This window comes from Epinephelus lanceolatus, chromosome 23 (genome assembly GCF_041903045.1).
Source record: "Epinephelus lanceolatus isolate andai-2023 chromosome 23, ASM4190304v1, whole genome shotgun sequence".
Taxonomy (NCBI): domain Eukaryota; kingdom Metazoa; phylum Chordata; class Actinopteri; order Perciformes; family Serranidae; genus Epinephelus; species Epinephelus lanceolatus.
Genome location: NC_135756.1, coordinates 7,025,461 through 7,044,407, shown reverse-complemented (window position 1 = coordinate 7,044,407; position 18,947 = coordinate 7,025,461). Strand labels below are relative to the sequence as shown.

The 18,947-nt window shown below is 42.1% G+C and overlaps 1 protein-coding gene across 17 annotated transcripts in view; it reads left to right on the top strand.

Moving 5' to 3' along the window:
- The first annotated feature begins 398 nt into the window (after positions 1-398).
- Positions 399-18,947, top strand: part of dgki (diacylglycerol kinase, iota) — a 113,857-nt gene continuing 95,308 nt past the window's right edge. For 9 of the 17 annotated variants that reach the window (XM_078165250.1, XM_078165265.1, XM_078165258.1 and 6 more), the window contains exon 1: positions 476-847. In XM_078165250.1, coding sequence (XP_078021376.1) covers positions 624-847 — 224 coding nt within the window. In that variant the 5' untranslated portion in view covers positions 476-623. Of the gene's footprint in view, positions 848-18,947 lie in introns of all 17 variants that reach the window. The other 8 variants (XM_078165262.1, XM_078165261.1, XM_078165259.1 and 5 more) reach the window with 1 other exon arrangement.

The window sequence follows — 18,947 nt, the reverse complement described above, 5'->3', positions numbered from 1 at the left end:
TCTTAAAAAAAAGAAATTGAGAATGTGTATTTAAAGTTAAAAAAAAGAATACCTTACAACTTTTGACTAAATAAAGAGAATGTGTAGGCGGCAGGGTGGTGCAGTGGTTAGCATTGTCGCCTCACAGGAAGAGGGTTTCTGGCACTTTTTTTGTAATAATAATAATAATAATAATAATAATAATAATAATAATGATAATAATAATGATAAAAATAAAAATGACTTAAGGACACAGAGAAAGGTCCATAACATACCACACAAAAAACCCCATCATCTCTATGTACAACTATGAAAAACTTTTATTTTGAAGGATATGACGCTCTACTTCCTGGATGACGTCCCCAGCTTGACGCGGCTCTCCTCCAGTTGGTTTGGGGCTCGTGAGTGCAGTTCAGTCTGTTGTCCAGGCGGCTGCGCGTGCTGGCGTGCCTGGCTGCAGTATATAAAGGCGGCCAACGGTCAGAAATCACAACGGTCAAGCCGCTCAGAGACGTTCACGGCGCCGCTAACACTCCCCCCCAAAACCCGTACAGTCCTCCGCTCCACCACCGGCACCTGTGTCCCCTCACAAGCCGGCAGAGAGGGGGGTCCAGAGCGGGGCGACACAGCAAGGACCGACCAGCATGGACCCCCAAGCGAAGGAGCGAACCGGCCCGGCGGCGGGGGGCTTCAGCGGGCGCCTGGCCTCTCTGGGAGCCGACGGGGGCGACTCGGAGTCCGGAGCCGGCTCGGAGGAAGCTGGCGTGGGCTGCTGCAGCGACACGTTCAGCAGTCTGCCCGACATGGAGCAGGAGACGCTGGAGGAGAAACTCAGAGGACTGGCGTTTAGAAAACAGACCTCGTATCGGTGAGTGGGGAGGCTGCTGGGAGGATGCTGGGACAGGATACTGGGCAGAGGAGGATATGCTGGTGTTTGTACTGGTCTGTTGTGGATTGTGCTAGCTCTCATGTTTATTTCATGTGAGCTAATGCTGGTGTAAGAATGACATGTAAGCTATCTGAAGCTTATGGACACAGACACAGGGCACGAGCAGAGGAGGGATTATAGCAAAGGTTATTATTTTGCTCATTTATGATTTATAATTCTCATGAAGCTTCACATGCTCTGGTGTGGTAGCTTGTCTGGGCTAGCCATGTTATGGTCATGCTGTCAACAACATGGCACACACACACACACACATACACACCAGCAGCAGCCCATGTCAGTGGATCAAAACAATTTTGCATATGCAATAATGTGTGTGTATGTGTGTGCATCTCTGTTGTGTTGGAGCATGTGAAGGGGGGGGAGGAGAAACAGTATTGATTTTTGGGCAATGTGTGTGTGTGAGATGAGTGTGTATGTGTGTGTGAATGCCAGCAGCAGCCTGACACCCTGGTGCGAATGGCAGCTGCTGTTGATAGTGAAAACTGGCCAGAGCCCAAACACACACACTCTCACTCTCACACAGCAGTTTGGTTGTCAAATGTCACTGACAGGAATGTGTGGCATCTATCTGTCTGTCCATATATCAGTCTGACTGTCTGTCAGCCTGTCAATTTAGTGCTTGTTTTGTGGCTCTGTGTGTCAGCCGAAATGATCTGCGTTTAGAGATCGGATCAATCGTTTTAACTCTGATTGACTTGTTTCGGGGAGCGGTGGCACAGTAGAGCAACAGTTTGTGTGTCTGAAATCACCGAATCCAGGTCAGCATGTAAATACTAGTTGATTTTGGACTCTTTTAAGGTCTAGTGTGTAAGATATAGGATATTTTAATGGCGTCTAGCAGTGAGGATTGCAGAATACAACCAGGTGAAACGTCTCCTGGTTAGAATTCCTTCATTGTTCATTGTTCAGGAGGTTTTTACCAGGGGCTGAATTATCTGCAGAGGTCTCCTCCTCTCCAAAACAAACAGACCAGGTGGATTAAACCAGTGAAAACACTAAATAAAGCAGTTTCATGTTAAAAATCAGTGTTTCTGCTAGGGATAGACCGATATGGATTTTTTAGGGCCGATGCCGATACCGATTTTTTTCCATCACCCTTAGCCGATGACCGATTATGGACTGCCGATTTTCTTGAGCCGATATTTGGGGCCGATACTGCTTTTGCTCCCGCAATTTACATCAATAAAATGACACAATGATAACAAATATTACAGGTCTCAAGTTTAAAATAAGAAACATTTATTGAACAGTAAAAAATACTAAAACAAGATGGAAAGTTGAGGTAGAACAGGTAGAATATTATTATTATTATTATTATTATACATTCAAATAAAAAAAGAGTTCAGTGCTCTTAAATCTTCCAGTAATGTATTTATAAAATAAACAAATATTTAAGCTGAAGCATAAATAAAACAACAACTACTGTACACAGTAGGATTCGCTGCCTGTGGATGCCTGTCTGTAAATCATGCCAGGGAAAAATAAATCCGTGAACCCATGTGCGTATCGGCCGATGCCGATACAAGTAAAAAACTCAAATATCGGCCCGATATATCGGCCGGCCGATGTATCGGTCTATCCTTAGTTTCTGCTATGCTGTTTGGCATGTTGCAGATGGGCTGCTAGCCCATCGACGGCTTATATGTGCTCACCTTTTTTTTGATCAAAACATTCAGGAAGATTTAACCAGGAGCCCAGTTATCCTCAGAAGTCTCTTCCTCTCCAAAACACACAAACCCATTGACTTAAACCCATAAAAGCACTAAATGAAGCAGTTTCATATTTAAAAAATCAGTGTTTTTCCTATGCTGTTCAGCTTGTCATATAGAGGCTGCTAGCCCAGCTCCTGCTAATGTGTGCTCACCTTTTGTCTCTAATAACTTAAGCTCCAGATGTTCAAGAGGTCTTTACCAGGAGCTGAATTATCAGCAGAGGTCTCCTCTTCGTCAGATAAAACAGATCAGGTGATTTAATGTGGTACAAACACTGAATAAAGCTGTTACATGTTAAAAATCAGTGTTTCTGCTATGATGTTCGGCTCTTCAGAGACGGTTGTGTTTAGGTTGTGTTTAGTTTGTCCATTATGGGCTACTGTAGAAACATGGCAAAGAGACATGGTAATCTCTGTGGACGTGGACCTCCTCCATATTTAGATATAAATGGCTCATATGAAGGTAACAGAAACACAACTATTTTTATTTTTTGGTGATTATACTCAAAATAAAAAACACTTATTATTTTATATTCCATTCATGCCAATATGTCCTTCTAAATCCTACACACTGGACCCTTTATACTTATTTTCACGTTTCATCATAATCTATTTATTTTAATTTGTGGGAAAGCAAAATATGTGTTCTCTAAATTATAGACAATATTAAATAAATTTCAGATAAATGTAAAAGGAAAGGTTCATATTAGATTACATGGGGCCTTTTGTTTCACCAGTAATTAACGTGTAAATCAGATTAAATATGCATCGTGTAAACACATTAAAACATAATGAACTGGCCATTTTGGGACGGATATTCATCTCATTTGAAAAAGGGATGGTGCAGTATAATCCTATTATAATCCATTTGGCAGATCATAATTTGTCCGGTTTATTATACTCATTTTTTTCTCTTTTTTAACGCCCACGTGAGCTACATGTAGTGTAAGGCAAATACATTACCAAGGCAAGACTCACCGCTCTTTCACTTTTATTGTGTCACCATTTTTCTCTCTCTTCCTCTGGGTGTTTTCCACCGGGGGGGAAACCGTCCTTGGTTAAGTGAGGTTTCCAGGAGATTGTGCATCGCGGGGAGTGCCGCAGCTGGTTGGCCCTGTCCAATTTTATAACAGCAGGGGTAGTTTGTTCTGATAAATCTGTTGCCTCAGTCAAACAACACAAAAACACAGCAGTAAACTGGTGAATGGGTGGATTTGGAATATTGGGCATGTCAGGGCTGACTTCAATCCACAGAACTCCAAGTCTTTCACAGATTTCTATGTTTTATTATCATCTGACTGCCATAATCTGTGCTGCTGAGTTTCAGCATGATGTTTCATTATTTATTCAACATAAATCCAAGAGATGAGTGACACATTTGGGGTGTTTAGAGCTGTGCTTGTAGATACACTAAATCTTCCAGGTTTATTTTGTGTATAACACCAACAGACATATTCAAATCCAGTCAGATATGAATGTGTGAAAAAGACAAAACGTTCATTTTTGACATGTGGGGAGCTGTTAGCAATGCTTCAGATATTTCGACTTACTTCTGCCTGTATAATGGTCACTGATGAGTCACTGAGACTTGGTGTTCTGCAAAACGATTTTCGATTTGGCCATTAAAAGCATCTTAAGGGACTATATTTGTCAGGTTGCTCTTAAAGCTGTTGTAACAGCTGTTGGATCTGTTTGAATGTGTGCAGTCGAGCGGCAGACTACACCTCAAAATAACCGACTGTCACTTTCTTGCAGAGAGTTAGACGAGGACTGATGCAGCCAGTTAGCTTAGCTTAGCATAGAGACTGGAAACGGAGGGAAACAGCTAGCCCGGCGCCGTCCAAAGATGAAACAAATCTGCCTCCCAACACCTCTGAAGCCCACTAAATGACAGACTTTGTTTAATCAGTGGTTTGTGGTTGTGGTTTTGAAGGGGATTATGTGCTGGACTGTGTCTTCTCTCTGCCGGTTGCCTGGCAACCTCAGTGAAGACGATGCTGTATTGGATATTTCCCACTGTTCCTTTTCTGTACAAACTGGAGTCAGATACTAGAGCTGAACGATTTTTAAAGTTTTTATTCGACTGATATTGATGTTGCGATATGATTTGTGGTGTCAGGTGGAGTGATCATTTCTAAATCATTATTCTCACTTTCATTAGAAAACATGTTAGAATGATTATGGTGTGATTTTTGCTGTAATTTGCACCAAACAAAGATGTTTTTTGAAGTCTGCAGAATATGATGTGTGGGACAGGACATCTCAGGACATCTCTGCAGCACAGAAACATTTCTGTAAAACTTTTTTTTTTTGACACGTATTTTGCCTTTAACGAATATTTGGAAAACAACGCAGTATCTCCAAACAGCCATAAAACACAGATTAACAACAGCATGGTTTAACAATGGTATCAAATTCAGCTCAGTAGTAACTGTCAAAGTTCATAGTTCATGGACAAAGCAACTGTTTTCGCTAGTGACCCATTATTAGCTTTAGCATGTTTACATTGCATACATTAGCTTAGCAGCTAGCTGACTTTTTTCCGCTACTCATAGCTTAACAAACCACATGTAACGTTATGATTTTTCTAACTCATTGTTGGTTAAAGTCACCAGCTCCGTTGAATTTCAGCCTGTATGCACGTTTTTTCAGCCCAACATTGTTAAAACACAGCGGCTAATGTTGCTGTAGTGACAAGATAGCGGAGCGAGATGGCCGTTCAGGCGGGTAATGGGTAACGCTACGTTGTGTTTTATCTCGTAATGGCATTGTTTATGTACGGCATGTGTTCTGTCTGTTGTCTCCATTTTTTGTCGTAATCCAAATTATTTCCACACTACTGATTTATTCCCAAGTAAATAATGTTATTCTCATTGTCTTTATCTTGGCTGTTTGACGGTGGCACAGACTGTCTAAATAAAAGCGTATCCTAAAGATGACACTAGCTATGTTTCCATCCAAAAGTGATTTGAATCATTGGGAAATGCGTATTAAAAGAAATACGAATCCTGTGTGTTTCCATTAAATGTACGGACTTTGGTGAAAACTATGAACTCGCGTGAGTTTTCCGCAGAACCGGAAACAAAACAAGTCTTGCATTCTTCTTCTTCTACGTTTTCTGGCGGTTGGCAACCAGCTTGTAAATGCATTACCGCCTTCCCGACCCAGAGTGTGGATATAACTATGGAGAGAAGTGCGCTATGTCAGACTTAATTCGAACATAACTGTTTCCATCCCCCGTTTTGCGAATCAACATTTTTTCAAATCAACCAAAACCCAGCTAAAGCAAGCGTATTTTAGTTTGTGCGAATCAGGGGATTTTAATTTGAATTTTGGCGTTTCCATCATAATTTTTCAATGCGATACTTGTAGATGCGCATCTAAACAGGCTGATGGAAACATGGCTAGTATGGATCGATGTTGTCACTTCGCGTTGGTGATACTGGATCGTTGATCTTTGAATTGATATTGATCCAGATTGATGGATTGTTACACCCCTAGTAGGTATCCCTCCTGAGCCAATTTTGGACATCCAGGGATGGCGTGTCAATTTGTGCTTATTGTCTCTTTTCAAAATAAACATAACAAAAGAAACAGTTTTAACAGAAAATTTACAATTTGTGCTTGTTAAATGCTACAGTCTTTTTGAAAATAAACAACTAAAGCACATAGATAGGTTTAGCAAAAAAAAAAAAAAAGATTTGTCATAAAATATGTGAGCTTGTTACTCACGTAATGTAACGTCATGTGACAGACATACGTCACATGACGTACATCACTAGCATAGTATGCTACACATACTAGCACACTGTCTCATTATTAAAACATGTAAAACGACTTTTGGCTTCACACTAGACATGAACAGCGGCCTCCTGGGCTAAAGTCTGGAGTTGGTTTGACCCACCTTCCTCGCCTCCCACCCACCAAAGGCAGACTTTGTTGCTATTCACACACTCACACTATGATAGTTGCTCAGGTCACCTCATACCGCTGCCAAGTTGTGCCTCTGTGCATTGGTGTCTAACGCCAACAAGCTGACAGAGAAAATTGCAGTTGTCCATATTGCGATTTTGATTAAATCTTGATTAAATGATCATATCAGGTGCTACAAAAGGCTCACTTAAAAGTCCTGCCTGTCATTCACTCACTTCACTCAGCCCAGGTTGTTTTGGGTAGAGGCTCTGTAATAGTCAATATGTCAAATATATATATTTGATTAAAATGGGATTGGGAGTAAAAGTGAGAGATCAATATGGGTGGAAATCTGCACCCTGGATAAAAAAACAAAACAGAATGACTGGGCAACGTTGGCAGAATATTTTCCACCCATGTGCCACCCTCTGTTCTGTATCATTTCCCAGTAATATTATTCAGTGCTTGTGTACTGCAAATGGCCTCATTGGAAATCCCCAGTTGGATTAATTTCATTTGGAAAGAGAAATTTTGGCTCATGTTACTGCAGCTACTGTTTGCTATTGTTCATAAAAATGTATTTTGGTGAAATACAAGAATTTTACTATTACAGAAGAAGTGCACCCTCACTTATTTCTAATGGATTTTTTTTTTCATAAATCCAGAGAATAGACTGCATTTAGGACTACAATGGAAATAATCTTCTGGCTTTATGTTTAATCCTCCGCAGTATGTTAATTGTATGGTTGGATGAATGCAGTCTGGCATCTGTAATTGTGTCAGATAAAAGTGTCTGTTCCTGCACTTGTCTTCTGTACCAGTCGTAGGGGCGCGTAAGAACGTCGGTTACATGCCGCCAAGTCTTGGTGTTTTTTTTTTGACCTTTGGCCTTATTGGATGAAGCTATGTATAATCTGTGAATTCTCCTCTTCATGGGATCAGCCATGTGGAGGAAATGGCATTAGCCGGTCAAGGGAGATGGTTTGTAAGAAGGTAGTTTACATAGCTTTGAAGTGGCCAGTGCCAAGAAGTGAATTACCATATGTGGCAATATGAAAGAGCTGCGAAATGATACCGTCGAACATCAAAGACTCAGTGTGTGAGTGTGTGTGTGTGTGTGTGTGTGTGTGTGTGTGTGTGTGTGTGTGTGTGTGTGTGCTTTTGCGGTATTATGTGTTTATGGCAGCGTAAGGCACGTGTAACTTATCTGCCAGACATTCGTCACACTTTGTCTGTGTGTGTGTTCCCAGAATACTGTCCCTCCTTTTATCTATTCTTAGACATCTCACCCGTCTGCCTGCATGACAGTCAGAAAGACAGTTGCTTTGTCTCTGTGTGTGCGTGCGTGCGTGCGTGCGTGCGTGCGTGTGTGTGTGCGTGCGTGTGTGCGTGCGTGTCATGCCAACCAGTTAGTCAGCACGGCAGTTAGTCTGTAAGACATTACCAGCTGGACACTCAATCTGTAAGTCACTTCCTGTCTTTCTGTGACAGTCGGCTGGTCAGCAGTTCATTTATACGTTTTTGGACAATCCAGCTGTCGTGATAGGTGGTCATCAACAGGACCAAATGGATTGAGCTCCTGCGTCTTTACAGCCTGTATTTTCACAATCCGTCATCACTGAACACGTGAAGTCCTAATGGACCTAGACGTCTTCAGTATTTACAACCTTACTGGAATGCCCTATTACTGATGCCACAATTGACTGATGGCTGTAATGAGATAAATATATGAAATATTAAATGCAACTTGGCTGGTTGGGCGATTGGAAGAATATATTGGGGAGGATTTTTGTAATTTTATTTAGCTAATTTAATGGAGTAAGAGTGGAGGGGAACACACTTGTGCGTATATATTGAAATTGAAGTTTCTATTGGTTTGAAACGGCTCAGTACATGGCAAACATGTATTATTTTCCAGGCATACAAGAATACAAGGCTCTTGATTTTTAAAATATGGAGGTGGACTCCAGTACATTAAGAAAAATTACCAAATAAGTCCTTGGCGTCGAAAGGGGTCAGTTGAGGTGGTTTGAGCATCTGATCAGGATCCTCCTGGGCGCTTCCTGCTGGAGGTGTTCTGGGCACGTCCCACTGGTAGGAGGCCCTGGGGTAGACCCAGAACACGCTGGAGGGATTACATATCTCATCTGGCCTGGGAACACCTTGGGGTCCCCCAGGAGGAGTTGGAAAGAGTTGCTGGGGAGAGGGACGTCTGAGGTGCTTTGCTTGGCCTGCTGCCCCCGCGACCTGGCCCTGGATAAGCGGATGAAGTTGGATGGAACAAATAAGTCTAGAATAAGCCCTGTTTCCACCAAGCAGTACAGTACGGTACTGATTAGGTACCTGGAACCAAAAAAGTACCCTTTCAGATACAGTACCCTGCTAGGTACCCCAACAGAAGGGGTACCAAAAATGGTAACGGTACGGAACGGTTCCATTGGTACCATCCACAACTTTTTGCAGTGGAAACCAAAAAAAGTGTACTGATCTGAACTGAACGGCTCGGTGGAAACAGGGCTAATGTGTCAGCCCTGTGATAGTCTGGTGACCTGTACAGGGTGTACCCCGAATGAATGAATGACTGAACCTGTAATACAAAAAATAAATAGAACAAAAACCTCCATTCGTTAGCGTTTAGCTACAATCAGATTTAAAAGGTAAAACCGCATGACTTTATAATCACGGTACAATTCTATTAAAAGTTGATGCATGTTAATATTGAATTATGGCTCAGCCCTTTTGCTGCTACACAACCAAGACAAACAGGAAAAACAATGACCACCTCCTCAAATACCAAATACGGTGTGAAAGAGTTCTGCCATGATCCCGTGTATGATTCTCCTGTGACGTCTCAAACCAGTCGAGTAGAACGTGGATCCACTTTGAGGCATGGAGAGCTGCCTGTGTTTGTTAATTTTTGTTTGTCCACACACAGATTTATTTGTCCCACTGTCAAACACTGACCCTGGCTTCTCCTTGGATGTGTCACCACTGTCAAAATTCACATTTGAGCCGCGCAGAGCCACACATGGCGTGACTGACTTTTAATAACTACCTGAACCCTCCACCTGGCAAACTAACCAGCTGGCCCTCACCATGACTCTGCTGGGTTAAAAATGCGACCATGGACTGTTTGCCCAAGGGGGGGGGGGGGGGGGGGGGGGGTACATAGAAACAAACACTTTGTTTCGTCACCCAGCTTATCATGTGGCGAGATTTCACCACCGCCTTTGTGGGAAACGGTGCAGAAACTAACTGCCACAGGACAGGATGTCGTAACATTATCCCCCCACTATTTACAGCCCACTTCACAAACAACAGATCACAATAAGTGCTTGTCATACCACCGTCCAATAAACTTTGGGTTTCACGTCTTCTTAGACTGCGGGACAGTGTACTTTAGGGAGCGGGAAGAAAGAGCGGCAGACGAGTAGAGAGGAAAAACATAAAAAGATATGAATGTATCTCATGTTGCTACTGCTGTGTACCACCTGCAGGGGTAAACAGTGATCAAAGGCCTTTCATCATCTGATGCTGGCAGAATATAAAACTCTCTTTTCAGCCTTCAATTAGGACAAAATACAGAGTAGAGCGAGGGATAGAAAAGGATGGGGAGAAAGGGAAAGGAAACATGTTGGAGACAAAGTCAAAGGTGTGTCACGACTCAAAGTATATACACAAAAAAAGGAGAAATAGCGACAGATTGGTGCTGACGCATTTTAAGACGATTGCTGTGTTACCCAATGGAGAACTGATGCATTAGATTTTGCAATAATGTTTAACGTGCTCTAAAAATAAAACTGATAACTTGCAACATGGTCCTCAAGCGCTAGAACAAGTCATGTAAGGTCCCTGATTTATTTTTAACAATGAGAGCCTCAGCTGCTGCTTATCGATGCTGGACTTTCTTCATGCCAAGTACTTTAATTATGTTTATCTACAACATTTACATTTTTTAAAATCTTTCTACATGAGGCTTTGCACTTGAAAGTGTACAGTAGGGAGTTGTGTTTAAGTTGAGCCTTAATCAGATTTCATAGTGGTACTTTCCTCAGGGCTCTTAAAGGCATTCATGAATTTTTAACCTTGTGATACATGTCTTTAGTTCTTCTATATAAACAACGAACGCGGGTCAACAGCCTAAAGGAAAGAGATATCTCAGATTGAGAAACCTGTAATGCCAAGCTGCGTACAGTTAATTGTCTAACCAAGCAATGCATCACGGTGCAGTACAATAGCACCGGCTCCCTCCCCGAGGGAAATTAAGTTTAAAAGGCCAACACAGAAAGAAATACTCATTAAACACAACAGGAGACAACACACAAAACATTGACTTCATCACAGGGAGCGCTTGCATATCATCTTGTTAATCTCCTGGTACAGAAAGTGAAGATGTTACAGATTTTGCTTTTGTGTTTTTGGTGTGAATAAGAAACGCAGAGTAATTATACATTTAAATATTTAGAGAAATTGATGGTAGGGCATAAAGGACGAGGATGCAGTATAACCAGAGGTCCAAATATAAATTTCACACTCACATCTGTCAGACTACATGTTTGAAAGGCAGCAATGCTTGGTTTGCTAATGCAGGATTTATACTTTTGCATCATCGAATCGACGCTGTACGCTATACCGTATCCTGACGTGCACCTCCTCAGAAATGTAACTACAGGCCGCTGAGACGCGTGATTTTGTAAGCTGAAACCATTTCCCTGAAAGCTTTTATTTACTTTAATTTCACAGATAAGAAATAATAAATTGTGGAGACAATAAATCCTCCTGTTATGGCTGTATGTGTTCTGTGCTGCTGTCCCTTTTCCCTCCCTTGTTGATCTGCTCAGGTGTGCTGCATTACCTAATGAGGTGCAGCACTCCTGGCATGGAGGAGGTGTTTAAGAGGCCGTTTACATGTACACAGTGATTTTGATGAACGGCGACATCTTCCTTCGTTTGTGCCCTTCGTTTACACGCAAACGGAAATTTCTCCTCTGAAAACAAGTCTTTCTAAAAACTCCGGCCAGAGTGGAGATTTTGGAAAACTCTGGTTGCGCGTTGGCATGTAAACTGAGATAAACAGAGATATAGGCAGCCGACGTCACAGTATGCCCCGGAACTTGTACCTGTGTCAAAAGTGCGACCTATGTTGCTATGGTGACAGTGGATACATGGAAGGCTTGAGCTTCTCGTTACACTGCCACCTACAGGTTTGGCATGCTCTTGTATACACGGGTAAGTGTAATCGAAGATCTTTTTGAAAACGGAGACGGTGAAATGTCCGTTAATGAAAATAACCGGCAACGTGTAAACGGCCTCTAAGAACTCCTGCGCCAGCAGCAGAAAGGAGAGGCTCCGGTGTGGGGACTGCTGGTCCTGCTGCCTCTCACCATGGGGTTTTTGTTGTCTTGTTTGTCTGTTTTAATTCTAATAAATCCCATGGATTTGAATGTTTTAAAGGTGTTCATGTGATTATTTTGGGTCAGTGTTTGGAGTTTTGTTAGCCCCGTAGGGCTGTCTAAGGGTGGGGCATAACACCTCCACAAAAGTAACATTTTAAGTCTTGTGTGTGATTTATCCTGGCTTCATCTGAGCAGAGGAAATCTCTGCTCAGCGCTAGGCTATTTATACAATGTAAAATGCCATAGTCTTGTGCTAATAACGTTAGCATGTTGTATTTATTTGGAAAACGTGTTTAGTATAAGACAGTTGTTTTGTCAGTGAACCTTGTGAGTTGTAATGGAGCCGAATTTTGTAACGTTGCCTTTGTTAAATGTTGCTGTTGTCCCTGGCTTCATATGAGTAGAGGAAAAGTCCGCTAGCTGCTAGGCTAATTTATACAATGTAAAATGCCATAGGCTTGTGCTAATAACGTTAGCATCTTGTATTTGTTTGGAAAACGTTAGTATAAGACAGTTGTTTTGTCAGTGAACCTTGTGATGCTAATAATGTTAGCATGTTATATTTGTGGGGAAAATGTGTCCAGATAAAGACAAGTGTTTGTCTGTGAATGCTGCGAGTTATAGCGAAGCTGATTTGTGTACTTGTGTTTGAAATAGTCTCTATTAAGCCATGTTAAGTGTGTGTTTAATGTGTTTCCAATCAACTAAACTTTACAGCATTTCACTGACACCACAAAATTTTACATATTCAGCCAAACATGTCCACCAAAAGACAAGTGCTTTGTCTGTGAATGCTGCGAGTTATAGTGAAGCTGATTTGTGTACTTGTGTTTGAAATTGTCGATCCCCTGACGTTTCATCTTGTGCTTCTTTTATGTCTCTGAGTGATTGAATTAAGAAATCCCTCTGTAACAATAATATCTAAGATGAACTATTTGTAACTAGTAGGTCTCTTCATCCTTTGTTTGTCTGCTGATTACTTCTGCACGCTCCTCTTTATCTCCTCTCTCTCGTCAGGGCTACGGTGGATTTAACCAATAAAATCAATGAGGAATGAGAGCTCTCACCTGGGAACACCTGTACACTCAGTATAGCAGCCTGTAGAAAGAGCTGTTTCTTTATGTTTTATACAAGCAGTGTATGAGTCGGTTTTGTAGCTCAGTCTGTGTTAAATTCAGTGGAACGCTTGGCTCAGAGTCCGGGCGGCTTAAAGACACTCATGAATTTTTAAGCAGACGATCAGAGCACCAATTGTTGATGAAATACAAGGCTCACTGACACAATTTTCCCACTCTCATCGTCAGGATGGATGAACAGATATACATGCATATTTATGATACTCTTTTCCCGTTAGGAGGAGTAGGAGTAGTAGGAGGAGGTGGAGGTGGAGGTGGAGAAGAGTAAGCTGTATGGATGTATGGATAATTCAAAAGACATCATGGGTCAACAGATGAATTTTTAAAACCAGTGTATCATCACTGTGTGCAGCTATATAAAGCTGTGGTTGGCTTTTTGTCAGCGGTCTTGTTAATTCCAGTCATAGCTGTCCGTTTTATTGGACCACTGTTACGTATCACTGGAGAGCTTTAGTTTCCCATGGTTTACTTTGCAAGACTGTTAAATTTTTTACTGTCAAATACACCAGAGAAAGCCTCATAAAAACTGTCATTAAGGAAGTTTAACAAGATTGTTTTGATGATCACTAAATCTGTTTATTTTCTCAACCAGTGGATTACTTATCTGATCTATTAAGTGTTAGAAAATAGTGAAAAATGTCCATAACTATTCCCCAAGCTGGAGGTATGACATTGCTTGTTCACTAATCGTTTAAAACTTGCCTGGGTTCAGATCTTGGAATGCGTTAGTGCTGGGTATCGTATGAAAAAAATTATGATACCAGTACCAATACCAGTACCCTTAAAGTGATACCGATACCTATAGAGTCATTCAATGCTCTTTAAGGCACGCTAAGCACCGTTGGGTGATGTCATTTCTATTTACGTTCAACAGTGTTATCAAACACAACGGAGCTAGCTGGTTCTTTCTCCTGTTCCCTCTTCTTGGCCAGATGATCATCCGAATGTCTCCTTTTTGGTCGCGTGTCGGCCATATAAAATCTCAATAAATGTCAATAAAACACTAATCGATGTGACGCTGTCTCTAGCTAATGCTGCTTTGTTTTGTACTCGGAGGGCGGAAGTCGGAAGTGGGAATGACGTCGCCTCCGAGTTGACAACAGTTTTTGCATTCTAGTTGACAATGGTGGACAAGTCGGATGAACGCAGCAGATGTGGCTGACCTAATGTAAAACAAATAAGATAAAATTGCTATAAACAGCACTTTAGCAGAGTGTTTACCCTATGGTTTACTCACTGTGTATGTGACCGGTAGCCATCTTGAATTCGTAAGTCGGGGTTGATGCAGTTGCTCCGAGTTTCCGAGTTGGAAATCTGACCTCAGGGTGCGTTCGAGTCTAAACTTCCGACTGGGAACTGGGAATTTCTGACCTCCAAGTACAAAACGAACGCAGCATAATTTTCTTCTTCACGGTCCTCTCATCTACTCTACTCCCCACCCCCCTTCATGAGCACGCACGCTAACCCCCAAACCCCACCCCGCAATCGGTGATTGGCTGGTTGGTGCAGCCCGGACCAAAATGTTTTTGTTACCATTTGCGGAGCCTGGGCTGCCTACAGAGGCCAGACTTTTTCACAGCAGATTCAGAGGACATGTAGCTAGTGGATCGTGAGGAGATGTTTGCTGTATGTGACAAAAACTTTTCAAGCTTAGGAAGACTTAGAGAACCTTTAATGTGAATAGACTGGCGTGTAGTACAGCCATAATTTTGAATGCTTTGGTGGCATCTTGGCGACTAAGCTGCCAACTCTTTCAAATACACTGCACTTAACTTCACCACACTACTGACTGTTGGGTTGTAGCTGCTGCTGTGGGAGTGTGAGCTCCACGCCTGGCCACACACACACAGTGACAGAGCTAACTTTTAGCATCACATGGTTAAGTGACCTAACAGTGACTAATGGGTTTAAAGACAGGGTGGAGCCACTTCACTGTCTGTGTGAGTTTGTAGGGAGTGTTTAAGGGCTCTTTGTTGGATGTTAGCTGCTGCTGCTGTTGTGTTAACTCATGCTAAATGGGCAGATTCACAGGGAGGAGAGTGGCAACAGCAGAAATTTTGTTGATCCAGCAGGAAGTTGGGACAGTCCAGGATCAGACCCCCACAGCAAAAAGGATTTGGCTGGAGAAGGTTTGATACTATTTGGTACTGGCTTATTTTCGATACCTATCCTTAGAATCCTCCCACTCCATTGAGTTCACTGATGTTTTTTTTTTTTAAATATAAAACAGTCCAATGAGCGCTACATGGGGGACTAACGATGAGCCAATCAGCACCACGAGGAACTAATGCCATTGTCAAGCTACTGTCAAGTGTTGTCAAGCGGTGCCCTAGAACCAATGACAAGTAATAACAACAATGGCGAACGCAATAGACAAGATAGACGCTGCTGTCTTCTTAACATCTCCCAACATTGTAGTTTGCTTTTTCTTTGCCCCACTCCACTCTTACAGCAACACAAGTATGTCAGCATGGCTACTTCCTGTGTGAACTTAAGATGACATATGTTGGTCTCTGGTGATTAGTTAGGGAAAATTGATTCCCTCTGTCCCATTGAAATTGGTGAGAGTGGATGCAGTGTTAAACTGATGATTGAAACAGAGCGTAACAAGTTGACAGTTCTGTCTGATATCAGGCAAGTTCAAAACCTGAAGGTCTTCCTTTACTATTGTAGATGTGTAGAAAACCAGCGATCTATAATCAGTATCTGCATTGTTGAACAGGTTATTTCAACTCCAGATGTTATGCATGCAGATTTTTAGGTGATAGGTATGTACCCTGTGCGATATTTTTTCCTCTCGACTCTGAACCTACACAGTCAGTCAAGATTTAACAAAATTAGACCGCTGTATAAAGTTCAAATGTGTCTATCACTAGTTTCATGCAAAACTCTTCATCCTCTGACACTTTGATGTGATAAGACACATTTTAAGGCAGTACTTTCCTCATTAATTTTCCTCAGATGCACTCAGAAGCAGCCATTATGAGGCTGTTTATGGAGTGTACAGACACCTCAGGGTGCAATTTAGCTTGTTAGTTGAAAATGATGAACTTAGCTTGTTAACTCTCCGGGGCAAAACATTCAACGCTGCCCGCATTTTCCAGAGCCTTTTAGGATTTTGTTGAGTGAACAGATGAAGTACGATGCAACCTATGAAGCATCTCAATCACTGAAACAATTTTTATTATTTCTACATTTTTTGGCACAAAAACAACTTAAAGTTCGTCTTAAACAGGAAGAGACTGCCCACTTAGGGTGAAGGTGAGGTCAAACCGAATATGAGCAGTTAGTGTAGGACGGATGCTGTGATACTGAGTTTACCTTTTCCTGGTGAATAATGTCAGTGTGAGCGTAAGCCTGCGTTAATCATGATGATGTTGGTGTGTTTCTCTGCGCTCTCACTTATTTTTCTGTACACACACATTATAGACAGAGGCATGAGTACATCCGTCCCCTACCTTCTCTGAGTAACGCTGCTCTGGTTGGCTGGGTGTGTGTTTGTGTGTGCTTACGCATATCAGTCATTTTCTGCTGAGAAGAAGAGAAACGATGATGTCTGTTTTAGAAACTCTCTCTCTCTGTCTCTCTTTTCCTAGCCTTTTCAGGAGTGTTTGAGAGTGTGACTAGTGTGTGTATGTGTGTGTTGGGGGGTTATTTTGCCCATAATGCAGTGTGCTGAGGCATTATGGGGGATTGGCTGTCAGGAGCCGCTCCTTATTAGTCGTCTGGCTGGCCGTAAGAGGCTTTTCCTGCTTGGAAATGGAGCTGAAAAAAAAGAAAAAAGAGGGTGAAAGGCAAAACAGGAGAAAAGAGAAGTGGATCTTCCTGGTGTAATCGAGAAGAAGAGGAACCTTGTTGAAGAGAAACCTTGACGGGATGGAGATTAGTCAACGACTTCCTTCTCCATTAGACAGAAAGGATTCTGCAAGACTTTAACTGTAAATCTATGTTCAGAAAGAGACCTGTTGTTAAAAGTCTTGATATATTTAAGGAATACTGCACCTCCTAAATGACCATTTGTAAATCAGTACTTAACCTCTTGATACAATGAACTCTCATACCTCAACGGTAAATGAAGAATCCAAAAACAAAGAATATTCTCGATGAATGGACCCTTTGCTAAATCCCGCCCCCGGACGCAGACTGGTCAATCATAACGTAGCATCAGGCCGGCTCAGACCAGGGTCCGACAACAACACAGCTGTGCTTCATCGTTTCAGATTTCCTTTGTTTTCAGGCTGGTTTTGTGGATTTGGAGCTAAATGTTGTGCCTGGGGCACGTCGTGTATTAATGATACTCGTTACCTGGAGAGGTTGGAAAAAGATATACGTTTCTTCCCTGTTCCAAAACCAAAATCAGACCCTGAAAAGTGTAGGGTTAGCTAGCTAGCTACTGAAGATATAGCCTACTGAATGTATACACATGCTGCTTTTGCTTTGTCATGATTATAACAGTGAAACAAAGACCGACCCTGCTGTACAGGAACCAGTGAAGGGAAGCAGGGAAACTTTGCTGATATTCAACCAGCTGTGTGTCATCACAGTGTGCACAGATGAATGTTGTTTGACTTCCCCCAGAGATCCCTCCCTGGCAGTGGCACGGGGCTGAAGCCAAACACTGTTCATCTGCACACACTGCGATGACACACAGCTGGTTCAATATCAGCAGAGTTTCCCTTTATATTCATTGTCTTGTGTGGCGATCAGCAGTGATGTGGTGGTTCACTTTTACACTGTGATCTGTAGCCTATAGTTCGGCTTTAGCTTCTAACTATCTTTGTCTTTTTAACCTGTTGTTGCTGCTGAGTCAGTTTGACATCCTGGATATATCCTTCAAACACAGACTGTAGACCCCTCTGTCTGCTTCTCTCTGGAATCACTCTTTCATTTCTCCAAAAATATGATAATATTACTTCAGGGAGTGCAGTTAGTTACAGTGTGGGCTCCATGCTTACTTCAACAGCTTGTCAGACTATCACAAAGGGGCGGGACTTAGCAAAAGCTCAGTTCAAGTCATAGGGGTCCATATTTCACAACAACAAAACTGTATTAAAAGCATCTGTTTACAAACTCTCACACAACTTGTACAGTATAATCCAAGTCTCATTTACCCAGTCGTATGCTCAGTACTTTCAGTTTCATTCTCCGACCTGTAGGGTTGGGATCCAGATCCGGTTCTTTTTTGGAACTGGGTCCAAAGTTCCGGTTCCGGAACCGGTTCCATCACATTTGGAGTAACGGTTCCTGCAAACGGTTCCTAGATTGTAAAAAAAAAAAACGTCACATGCATTTCCATTAACGTGCGGCACGGGCCGCATATTTCTGTCCGAACCCGACCGAGCCCGACATTATTTAATTACTAAAGCACTGAGTTTGTGTCACACAGTTGTCATGGTTACAGGCTATTTAACAGGCTGGGCGTGCGCCGTGGGTGCTCAGCGGAGAGGGAGACCTCCGTGTTTGAGACGGGAGCGGGCAGCGGGAGGTCCGAGGCTTCCAGCGTGAGGAGCCGTAGAAACAAACAGCCAATGTGTGTATGTGCGTTCTGTTCAGGTGTTGTCACGTAAATAACAGTGCCCAAGCATGAATGATTATAAGTATTTTTTATTACATTGTTGTGGTTAATTTTAATAGTGTTACTGTAGAAATCAGAGAATCACTTTTTGTTGTTATATATTCTCAGGGAGATGATACAAGCTCTAAATCTGAAATACACACCACACACAAATGTGTATTTTCATCTAATTGTGCTGTGCAACAGTTAGAATACAGTTTTTGTATTTGTATGATTGCATTTGTATTTATTATATACTTGTTTAAGTATAGCAAGTGTAATGAATATAATGGAGGCATCGGTAAGAGGA